The 12,663-nt window shown below is 32.7% G+C and overlaps 2 protein-coding genes across 2 annotated transcripts in view; one reads left to right on the top strand and one right to left on the bottom strand.

Annotated features, from left to right (window-relative positions):
* The first annotated feature begins 4,698 nt into the window (after positions 1-4,698).
* LOC130801436 (UDP-glucose flavonoid 3-O-glucosyltransferase 7-like) lies at positions 4,699-6,394 on the top strand. The gene has a single exon (XM_057665293.1). It carries the CDS (start codon positions 4,699-4,701, stop codon positions 6,310-6,312), a length of 1,614 nt encoding a protein of 537 aa, XP_057521276.1. The 3' UTR covers positions 6,313-6,394.
* Positions 6,395-9,140: 2,746 nt separating this feature from the next.
* The window catches only part of LOC130800898 (protein ENHANCED DISEASE RESISTANCE 2-like), an 18,453-nt gene continuing 14,930 nt past the window's right edge, over positions 9,141-12,663 (bottom strand). Inside the window, exons 19-21 of the mRNA XM_057664622.1 lie at positions 10,745-10,840; positions 10,561-10,662; positions 9,141-9,810 (exon numbers count right to left, since the gene is read on the bottom strand). Coding sequence (XP_057520605.1) covers positions 9,706-9,810; positions 10,561-10,662; positions 10,745-10,840 — 303 coding nt within the window. The 3' untranslated portion in view covers positions 9,141-9,705. The remainder of the gene's footprint in view (positions 9,811-10,560; positions 10,663-10,744; positions 10,841-12,663) is intronic.

Raw genomic sequence — 12,663 nt, 5'->3', positions numbered from 1 at the left:
AGGTTCTTGAAAGTATTGATTCACTATAGGAAAAATTACCCTTAATAATACGAACTTTCACTGATTTTCCTACAATAATACGAACTTTCAATTAATCATGAATAATACGAACTTTGATACATATTTTCCGCTGGTATACCATTTTACCTGTTACCGGTAAACTTACTCATTCCTTTTAAAAAAAATTTTTGGCTGATAAAACTAAGTAAAGCAAAGATTTTTTGCTGGGTCAGGATGCACTCCGCGTGTCGCGGAGATCTACGCGAGCCGCGAATTAGGGTCTGTCTGCTTTTAAATTTTTTCTTCACTTTATTTTTTTTAATACTTATTTGCTGCGGTCATTCAATAACTGCAGCAAATAATGCTTATATATTATTTATTTATTTATTTTATTTTAATATGCATTTATTTGCTGCGGGCCATAGCATAACCGCAGCAATTAATTGTGCTACTGAGTATTTGCTGCGGTCACACCTTAAAACCGAAGCAATTAATTGTTTTTTTTTTCTTATTCTTTTTCTTATTTATTGCTGCGTATGTACAAAAACCGCAGTAAATGATACGCAACAAATATGTTTTTTTCCACTAGTGTATCTGAGTCCTCTCTATCTCCTTTTTTGTTTGTGTTCTTTGGGCTATGGTGGTGGCTAGCCGCAGGACTTACATATTTTTTGTTAGGCTGGCCAATGCGTGATGATGGAGAATTTTTTAACTCAACCCGTGAAGCTGTTAAGGTGACCTTTAAATCTTGTTGGATACCTGCATTTCAATAAAATATGGACCACAAAGGTTTCAAATAATATCATGCTTAATAATTTCCCAATTTTTTTAAAAAAAAAATTAAAGCCATTGATTCCTTGCCCATTATTGTATGAACTGTTAACATGGCTTGGTTAATTTACAAAATCTTTTTTGACTACTTGTAATTTAGCATGAACACCATGTTTACATAAAGGAATTCCTTTTGCAATTGATGTTCTAGATTGAGATGATGACGAAGGAGAATACATGTTAAATATCAAAATACTTTAGATATTAAAATGAAAATGGAAAAAAAAATTTAGATGTTGGAAGAAGTAATTAAATTGGAAGAGCAAAGTGAGCAAAAGATGAAGAAGAGGCTGCTGAAAAAAGGCTGTCTAAATACCCATTAAAATAAGGAAAAATTACCCTGAATAATACGAACTTTCACTGATTTTCCTACAATAATACGAACTTTCAATTAACCATGAATAATACGAACTTTGATACATATTTCCCGCTAGCATAATGAAGAAATGGGGAATTTAACGTTTCTCCAGGTAAAGAACCGGTCAGGTATGCTAGCGGGAAATATGTATCAAAGTTCGTATTATTCATGGTTAATTGAAAGTTCGTATTATTGTAGGAAAATCAGTGAAAGTTCGTATTATTCAGGGTAATTTTTCCTTTAGTATAAATATAATCTATAGAAATATAACTTCACAATCCTTAAACATGACAATCCTTTTCATTTTATCGTCTCCCTATTTTAATGAATTGATGATATTGCCCTTAGACTATAATAATAATAATAATAATAATAAATAAAAATAATTTTTTAAAAAAATTTAAAGGGGTGAGTCGCGACTCACCCCTTTAAATTTATTTTTTTTAATTTTTTTTAAATATTATTTTTATTATTGTTATTTATTATTATTATTATTATTATTATTATTATTATTATTATTATTATTATTATTATTATTATTATTATTATTATTATTATTATTATTATTGTTGTTATTATTTTTTAAAATATTATTTTTATTATCATTATTATTATTATTGTTATTATTATTATTATTATTATTATTATTATTATTATTATTATTATTATTATTATTATTATTATTATTATTATTATTATTATTATTTAAAAAAAATTAATATTATTTTTAATATAATAATAATAATTATTATTATTATTATTTATTATTGTTATTAATAATAATAATAACAACAACAACAACAACAACAACAACAATAATAATAATAATAATAATAATAATAATAATAAATATAATATTTTTTTAAAAAAATTTTAAACGTGCGACTAAGCCGTGGCCGAGTCGCGGGTTTTGTGCGACTCCGCCATGGCTGAGTCGCGCGCGACTCACCCCTTTAATTTTTTTTAAAAATTTTTTAAAATATTATTTTTATATTATTATTATTATTATTATTAATGTTATTTTTTTTAAAATATTATTTTTATTTTTATTATTCATTATTATTATTTTTATTATAATAATAATTATTATTATTATTCATTTTTTTAAATATGGTTATTATTATTATTATTATTATTATTATTATTATTATTATTGTAGTTGTTGTTATTTTAAGTCCAGGGACATTTTCATTATTTCATTAATATAGGGGTGACGATAAAATAAAAAGAATGACGATATTAAATACCCATATAAATTTCCTTAAAGTAATGAGATTCTGTTATCTATCAATAGTTTATAAAATAAAATATCTTATTTTAAAAATGGAATCATATTTTCTTTCAAAAATAAAATTGTATCCTATTAAAAATATAAATTTCCTAGAACTATCAATAATAATCATTATAAATAGCGATTACAATCACCCAAAAGTTTCACATATTATTATTATGTTACTCGAAATTAGTTTCTTCGCTTTGAATTGTTATACTAGTACATTATAATCAATATGATTGTTCGGATCTCTATTATTAATTAGTAAATTTGAATTGATTAATTAATTTTAAATTTTTTATGTTTCTGATATTCCTAAAAGTATATTTTGGACTATTTGTCAATTTATACTTTATGTTCTTGTAAAAAAATAGTATTATTTTCTCTTGTAATTTGTAATTTTAATATATTATATATAATCATAAGGTTAAAAAGTTATAATTGTAATATATTATATATAATCATAAGGTTAAAGCTTTTGTATCTGAGTTTTAATTAAACATATAGAGTTGTGACTTGTGAGCATGGAGAACGGAAATTTATGTAGGGAGTTAATGCATTGGTATTTTATGTTAATAAAGGGCGAATAATATTCATAACAAATTTAAACTCTTATTTATTTTATTAATCTATTACAAATTCGAGGCTATAATCAAGTATTCCCTTCCTTCCTTTTTGTTTGTTCATTTTAAATTTTTTCATTTTAGGTGAGAAAAATTTAAATTTGATTTTTGAAGTATATAATAAAGAGTAAATATATTCATGTGAGATCTTGTTAGAATCGTCTTCATGCAAAGAATTTTAATATATAGTTTTTACAATTTTTATTATGCGTACTAGAGATATTGAAGCTCAAAATTTGCTTTGAAATGCATACAAAAAGTAAAGTGGACAAATAAAAAGAAACAAAGAGATAATGTAACGCCTGGCATATTGTTGAGTATTGACGTGCGGTGTGGTTGGGCACCTTATATATGCCTAAAACCACCCTCTTAGTACAGTGTAAATCTGTAAATTTCCTCATATGTTGAATCAAGACTTTTAGGACTATTGTTGTAATCAACCAAAATATATGAAATGATCATTATCATTATCATCATGCCAATAAATTTCGCTTAAAACAGAATCTAGAGAGGGTGAAAAAAAACACAGATTAATACCCTCATCATGATGAGGAAGTCGCGATTGAAGAGAGCCCCTTAGCTCGAGCAACGCCTGACATATTGTTGAGTATTGACTCGCCTAATCCTATATGCACTCGGTTATGATCTTTATGGAGTTAATCTTAATGATTCTGAATTGGACAAATATAAAGGTCTAGTCCTTCCTGAAGTTATATTGATGAAAAAGACTTATGAAGAAAAGCGACTTAGGAAACGTGGGAAACCTAAGAATGATGAACTTAATTTTGTGATCTTTAAAAATTTTAATGTTTAGATAGAAGTAATTTTTAGTGTGGTATGTTTTCTTTTTATAGATATATTGAGGAAATAAATACGAAATTGATTGAATTTTAAAGAACCAATTATGTAATCAATGTACTGACTTGCCTACATATTACTGACTTGCAAAAGATTGCAAGGTGTAGTTGATTTTGATCTTACAACGTAACATATTGCATTATGGAAATCATCAACATATATATGATTTTTTTTTGTTTATATGAATTTAGACATGATGTTTGCTATCATGAATCAATCAGAAATAACCTTTTGTTAATATTATCATTAATAAGAGTAAGGTACCTTAAGTGGAAGCTACGTAATGGCATTAAGGTGATGAAATGTTGCTGTATAGGAGTATGATATTTTTTGTTGCCCAATACAAACATCATCAACCTAAATACTACGATATTATTGAGTACTTTTCCTATACTAGATTCTAGAAGCACACCTTAATGTTTTCTTTCTACTATCGTCTTGTTTTAGTGAAAACATAATTGCAATTTCTTTCTACTGGTAGGTGCCAAAGTGGTAATAACAAACAGTCAAAATGCACAAACACCTAACCTTCATGTGATCATAATAACTCACAAGATTGTTTTTTGATTAATCTTAACGTTAACATCATCTGCAATTTCATCGTGAATAAAATATATTTTTTATTTAAAATTTATATTTTATTTTATCATATTCCATTATAATCTGATATCAAGATCAATTGTAAACCATATAATAACTCAAAATTCCCTTTATAAATTTTGATTCTTTCCTTCACAATTCCCTCTAAATACATCATGGCATTTGATAAAAGAGATGAAATACTTGTATTGCCTTTCTTTGGGCAAGGCCATCTCTTTCCTTTCTATGAACTCATCAAACACTTTAACTCCCTCAACTTTGCAACCACCATCTTCATCCCCTCCACACTTGCTTCAACTATTCCCTCTTGGCTTCACAACCACGGCTTTATTCGTATAGTCTATATCCCCTCCTCAGCCCATCCCTTTCCCACTCCACCCGGGCCGGGCCAATGTGGTAGCAAGCACTATGAAGAACTACTCCATGGAGTTGAGTCCTTCCTATTAGCTCAACCTTTAAAACCTCTTTGTGTTGTGATTGACATCATGATGGGCTGGGCCAAGGATGTTTTTAAGAAGTTTGAAATTCCCATGGTCACTTTGTTCACTTCTGGAGCTTGTTCAGCTGCTATGGAATATGGATCATGGAAGGCCCATGTGAGTGACTTAAAGCCCAATGAAGCCCGTATCTTGCCCGGATTACCCTGTGAAATGGCAGTTTCTTATTCTGATCTTATAAGGCAAGCCCACCAAACTCCTCTTCCTCCTCCGCCTCCATTTAATGGGCCACATTCCGGGCTTGAGGATAGGGGCTATAGAGGCCCACCAAACGCCCGTCATCCTCTTTATTTTCCTTCACCTCCATCTGATGGGCCAAATTCTGGGCTTGAGGAAAAGGAATATAGAGGTCCACCAAAGGCACACCATCCTATACCTCCTCCTTCACCTCTATTTAACAGGTCACATTCTGGGCTTCAGGAAAAGGGCTATAAAGGCCCGCCAAATGCCCACCAACAGCCACCCTGGATTAATGACTTGGAAGGTATTTCATGTATCATGATGAACACATGTCATGAACTAGAAGGCCAATTCCTTGATTATCTGACCAATCAGATACGCAAACCCATTTGGGCAGTGGGCCCATTATTACCCGAAGAGTATTGGAAACCAATAAGTTTACCAGTTCTTGATCAAGACATACGTGCCAACAAGCAGTCTAATCACACCGAACAAGAGGTGATCCAATGGCTGGACTCTAAACCATTTGGGTCTGTCCTCTATATTTCCTTCGGTAGTGAAGTGGGTCCCACAAAAGATGAGTATGCTGAGTTGGCAAGTGCATTGGAAGAAAGTGATTGGCCCTTTATATGGGTCATCCAGCATGGGTACTACCAAGATGATTTGGAAACAAAGGTAGGAGAAAAAGGACTAATAATCGCGGGTTGGGCCCCACAATTAATGATCTTGAGGCACCCATCAATAGGCGCGTTTTTGTCACATTGTGGATGGAACTCGACACTAGAGGCTATCAGAAGAGGAGTCCCGATTTTAGCATGGCCCATTAGAGGTGATCAACATTATAATGCGAAGCTAATAGTGAGTTATCTTAAGGTTGGTTACATGATAAGAGATGATGCAAGTTTGTTTCAACATGACATAGTGAAGAAGTTTGACGTAGTGAAAGGTGTTGGAATGATAATGAATGATCAACAAACTAAACAACGGGCCAAAGTGCTCAGGGTTATTTTCTCTAGCGGATTACCAGCAAGTTCAAAAGTTACATTAAGTGCATTTAGAAGTTTATTTGTTGATAAAGATAAGTTTCCTTAGGTATATTCGTTATGACTTGTTATGAAAATTAAATAGTTTCAAGTCTATACAACTTTTATGTTCACCTATAGGCCGCTTGGTAAGTGAGAATGAAAAGTGTCTTGTATCCTTATTTGGTGTGATAGTAGAAACTTGAATATTCTAAACTTGTTCTATATTACCATTACTTTACTTTCGCAACAATTCAAATGCCTTGAAGATACAAAGACGGTAAGGTCTAGGAAAATAGAATTTGAACATCAGTTGCTTGTCAAAGATAGATGACTCGAGCTGTGGCAACTAAATGCGAGAAAGTGAAAAAACTAAGACAATTAGACAACTTATTTCCAAAAATAAGCTCCGTAAAAACTTATTTCCCAAAATAAGCGTCCGTACATCCAAAGCTGTGGTTTGGGATTAATCGCTGTTAGTAACAGCGAAAGATGGAAAAAAAAAATAAAAGGCCTAAGTCGCTGTTAGTAACAGCGACTTTAGGAGTTGACCAGTCAACTCCTTAAGTCGCTGTTACTAACAGCGACTGAGGTCGTTTTATTTTTCCAGTTTCTTCTTCTTCCTCATTTCAGTTCGCGTTTTTTTCTTCATTCGACATCTCCCTCGTTTATCCTCCATTAAAATCACATTCAATCTTTCAACTAAATTCATCAAATTCGAAGTTGGTACCACTAATTTGTTGTATAATCTTTCTACATCGAATTAAGGTATTTTTTTTCTGTTTTTTTTCAATTTTCGGAAAATTAGGGTTTAGTGAATTTTAATGAACTTTCCCATTAATGTAGGTTCATATACTTGCAATTTACTAATTGTTGTTAATCTACAGCTTATTGAGGTACGTTTTTATTTGGTGTTGTTGTTCAAGTTGTTGTTGAATTGTTGCAATTGTTGCAATTTACGAATTTACTAATTGTTGTTCAATGTTAAATTTTTCTATTTGGTGTTGATTTTAAAATGTATGTCATGTATAATGGTCATTTAGACTTAAGCTCTACGAATATGTCGAATGTAGTTATTATTTGCCTTGATCTTCATAATTAATAGTTTGTTCGAGAATTTGTTCTTGAATTTAAAATGTGTAGTGGTAATATATTTATGAACATGATGGTGATGTTGATTTTGTATTGTGTTGTTGTAGAAATGGATTCATTTCGTGTGACTGTTGTATGCTTTTGGAATGGTTCAATACGATCAACTAGTAACAATGTTAAGTATGTTGGGGGAAGACGTAAACTGTTTGCATGCAATTCATACATGGATTTGAATGAATTTAAACATTTTATATGCTTTAGGATTGGCATTGACACTACAAGAAGTACTATCAATTTAAGTTTTAAGTACAATCTTAGTGGAGATTTGTTAGCTACCCAAGAAACCCAAAATCCCTTTATGCAGGAGAGATGGATCTAGCAGCTCCAGGCCCGCTCGACCCTAGTGTCCTTACGATGCAGGCGAATCATAGGAGCAGTGTGCTATGGGATGTACAGGTCATTGAACTTACCCCTTTTTAATTTAGTACTTCATATTTCTTTAAGTTGAAGCTAACATAATTTTTGGATTTAGGTGTCCGATACGGAAACCATATACACCAGGCATCTCGATTCAGCTCCGTGGGCGATTGACGCACGGATCGTTACTTGACGTAGCTGTGCTTACACGGCTTCCCATCGAGGGACATGCCGTGTGCATTGATGGACGTCAATTCGAAAGCTGGCAAGACAAAGTCCAAAGACTATTAGGAGTCCGACCTCCGGCTGAGGTAACCAAAGGGAGTAGCCTGCGCGTAACATGGCTTGCACAAAAATTCTCGCAACTCCCTGAAGGTGCTGATGACGCCACCGTTGAGAGATACGCTAGGGCGTATCTCTTTTATCTGATTGGTGTTGTCTTGTTCTCCGACAAGACTGGCAACCGAGTACAACTATTGTACTTGACGTTGCTTGATGCGCCATGGGAGGTCATCTCCGGGTACAGCTGGGTCCTGGGTCCCCTACCCGAGCGTCATGCGACTGCATCTTACTATCGTAAGAGACGTCGTAAACCGTCACAATTAGACAGGGTACAGGAGGAGGATTAGCATTACAATAGTGTTTGTATATTTTGAAGATTAGTGACATTTTGTATATATTCAACACTTGTACATATTCAGAATTTGTAACATATTGACTTTTGTGTATACTTTGTAATATATGTGTACATGTATATATTTTAATCGTATTAGCAAACGTTTATTATCGTTGCCTTGATGTTAAGTACTCAGACTTTTGTGTATACTTTGTAATATATGTGTACATGTATATACATAATGTTACCTTTAGAAATTAAGAGAAGAAGAATGATGTAGAATTGATATAATGAAGTATGGGAAATGAAGGAGCTATTTATAGAACATCATTACAATGGCTATTTTCAAGTTCATAACGACTATTTTTCTAATTAACAACGGCTACTTTACTTCGTAAAAAAAAAAAAAAAAAAAATTTAAAGGACCTAAGTCGCTGTTAGTAACAGCGACTAAGGCAATTTAAATTTTTTTTTTCCTTCTTTCGCTGTTACTAACAACGACTTATCCAAAGCTCTGGTCTGGATGTACGGACGCTTATTTTGGAAAATAAGTTTTCACGAAGCTTATTTTGCGAATTAATTTGTTCAAATGTCTTATTTATTTCACTTTCTCACTAAATGCAAGGATATCAAAAGATTTGGAGAAATACTTTCCGTTTTCTTCTTCAAAAGCTATTGTGCAATAAAAAAATTTCTAGCAACAGTGAAGACAAAGGCTAGGGATTAATGCAGGCTAGGGATTAATGCGAAGGTAATCAGGAGTCCCCTTAAAGTTTCACAAGGGAAAAGTGGCTTGTTATGCACTAAGACATAGCAAATGAAATTCATGTGGAACATTTAAAGTTGACACTACATGTCTATATTATGTACTCTGGAGTCCGGAAATTTCTACTGTAACTGTAATAGCCAAAAGGAAAAAATGAACATTCATTTACTACAGAACTTGGTGTGCTAATCTAGATATACTGTGCAACTGAGTAATACAGATTACAGACAAATCAAATTCAAATTAAAACTCAAAAATCAAACAGATCTTCGAATGCAACCATTGTGATTGCTAAAACTTGTAGAACCTCGATATGTTCTGCAGGCTGGGCTGAGTAAATCGCAAGATTCAACACCTTAGGAACGAATATAGGATAATCTCGTTGCTGCAATCTTGCACCAAAAATATACAATATGCAAGTGCTTGTTGCAGTTTGTTTTTCAACTATTCCAGGTGACATAGTTGATGGTATGGGTTTTACATTGGGAATCAATATCATCAGCTAGAGGAAAAGAATGTATGCTATATCTGGATGAATATATGCACATTTACATCCAACCAGAGCTTTTTACTCATTCATCGGGTGGCAAAACTGGCACCACTGCAGAGGATAGTTCAATATGAGAAACACGGACAGCGCCGATCAGTCTCTCTGGCAACTCATCTTCGCTATTTGCCTGGATTATCATATAAACTTGGGGTCAACTAGAGTGTAAATGAGCATACTGCTTTTAAGAGAGATAAATAAACCAAAAAAAACAAGTAACACGCTTCAAAAATATAAATCATCTTGACAATCTAGCAGATCACACAGCCAAAGAAACAAAATTTGCCCAAATAAGGATCTGAGAATGACACTGGTAACAAACTTCAGTTACCTGAACAAGGGTTGAGATCCTTAGTTCTACATGTTGTCTAATCCATCGTGATTTTTATACTTAATCAACTAAAAATAAATAAGTCTAAGACTAGTCGATGCAAGTGATGTGTAGCAGCATAAGGGGTGCTGCGAAATTAAATGGAACAGAAAAGCGCAGCCCAAAGACTCCAATTTAGTTGAGTTTGAGCCTTGAGGTACACAAAGACTCCTTCGAAAAGAAAACAAAACTCTCAAGACTCAACTATAACATTTTCAACTTCCAAGTGTATTTTTAAGTATAAAAGGGTGTAGAGTGAAAAAAAAAATAAGTCGGATTTTGGAAAATTTGATTTCTAACCAAGCATAGAATTGCTGCCTTGATCATGTACATTTTATCAAAATCTCAAGTTTAAACAGTCCCCTAATGCACATTCGACTATTTGACACCACAAGACATCGAAGTTAAAAGACCTGCAGCTTATAAGAGAGAAATTGCAGCCAAGAACTCAAAGTATACTCCAACACGACCAAAGCAGTAACAGTCCTAAAATTTTATAGAAGACCCTACCTGTACAAGGAAGGCCATATCAACCACCAATGTTGTGATCACCCCAACCACAAGGCCCAAAACTCCATTGGCGACTGTTGAAGATCCAATATCGACATCAACCTATACAGGGTTTAATTAGTACACAAGGAACAAAATTAATGCAAAGTTGCAAACATATACACAAATTTATAAGATGTAGTACTTCTAAGTAGTTGGGCCCACGGATGTAGTTACAGTCAATGGCTTTCCCAAGTAAACAGGGAGTACTTCCAACACTCTGACGAACAATCCAAGAGCCCTGCATAGAATATAAACCACTTACGAGATGCTATATATGGCACCGTTGAACAGAGTAGATTAAAAAAATCGTAAAATAAGAACAGGAGATATTAATGCACAAACATTATATCAAGTGCCACTATCACATTCTGTATACACTTTTACAATTTGTACTTGAAACACATCGCATCACTTGACATAAGAAGTGGCTAAGGACTAGCAAATACCACAACAACCAAAAAAAGCATACATAATTTTCACATAGGATTTTTTTTTGAATGAAACTTTCTAATACACAAGCTCTACATAAGAGACTGCATGAAAATGATATAAGCTAGTGCCAATTTTCCGGATATGTACCCCCTTTGTTAGAATTTATATAACACAAAAATCAGAGTGTGTAGTTTTTGTATATGATGTAAAAAATCCAAACGGACAAAGGGAGTAGAAGATGTAGTAATATTCACCAATGAAAATGATAATATGATATACAATAAAAACACAACTGAAGAATACTCCTTTTGTCCAATTGAACTTGCTACATTTTCCAATTCAATTCGAATGCCTAATATTGCTAGATGTTATTTATGGAGAGGTCCCCATCATTTTCATTATTCTCATCCACACATTTCTTATCTCTTTTAAAACAATCGACACATTCAAATTATTTGTCTTATTCTCACAACAAACCACAAACTAAATTTGTGGCCAAACCAATTTGTAGCAAACCCTATTGACGAAGGAGCATATATATATATATATATACATATGTATATATATATATATATATATATATATATATATATATATATATATATATATGAAGAAGTTCAAGTGAAAACCATCCTTACACGATTGTAGTATTGTACAACTAGCGATGAACTGATTATGAATTGGTAACTTGTATAGAACATGGGGCCGTCTTTTGATGATAATGGAAATTCAATACCGAATGAAGGAACTCAATTTGAAGAGAGTGTTGATCGCTTGTTCGATGAGGATGAAGATACAAGATCACCAATTAAAAAACATAAAAAACAACCTCGTGCAACTACTGGTACGAGGAGTAATAGGTCAAAATGGTGGGATCATTACACAGTTGATGAATTGGATTCAACAATTGGTCATTGTAAGTATTGCAAAACTTCTATTAGTTGTCCTAGCAAAAATGGAACAACTCCTTTGGCTAATCATATTAAAAGATGCAAAAAATATCCTCCAAATTTGGATATGAAGCAAAAGAAAATTGAATTTCATATTGCTAGAAGAGTCAATGAGGATGGTAGTGTTGATAGTGTTGGTGTTCCGAAATTGTGGGAATTTGATTATGATTTGTGTAGGAAAAAACTTGCTACAATGCTTATTGTGGATGAATTGCCTTTTGCTTTTGTTGAACGTGAAGGATTTCGTGAGTATTGTAGGGCTTTGAATCCTTTATTTAAGATTCCTTCTCGTAGCACTGCCACTAGAGATTGTTTTAGTCTTTTCATTGAAAAAAGAAATGAGTTGAAATTGTTTTTTCAAAAGTTTAAGTCACAAATTTGTCTAACAACAGACACTTGGACATCAGGGCAAAACTTAAGTTATATGTGTTTGACTTCACATTTTATTGATGATAACTGGAATTTGCAAAAGAAAATCATAAACTTTTGTCCTATTGCTGGTCACAAGGGAATATCATTGGCAGAGCCGTTGAAAAATGCTTGATTGATTGGGGTTTGAAAAATATCATGACATTGACCGTAAACAATGCAAGTTCAAATGACATAGCGGCCAATTACCTTAAGAAAAGACTTAACATTTGGGATACTGGTTTGTTGGAGGGTCAATACCTACATATGA

This window comes from Amaranthus tricolor, chromosome 15 (assembly GCF_026212465.1).
Source record: "Amaranthus tricolor cultivar Red isolate AtriRed21 chromosome 15, ASM2621246v1, whole genome shotgun sequence".
Classification (NCBI taxonomy): domain Eukaryota; kingdom Viridiplantae; phylum Streptophyta; class Magnoliopsida; order Caryophyllales; family Amaranthaceae; genus Amaranthus; species Amaranthus tricolor.
Note: the sequence above shows the minus strand (reverse complement) of the source record. Positions and strands in the feature narration are given on the sequence as shown.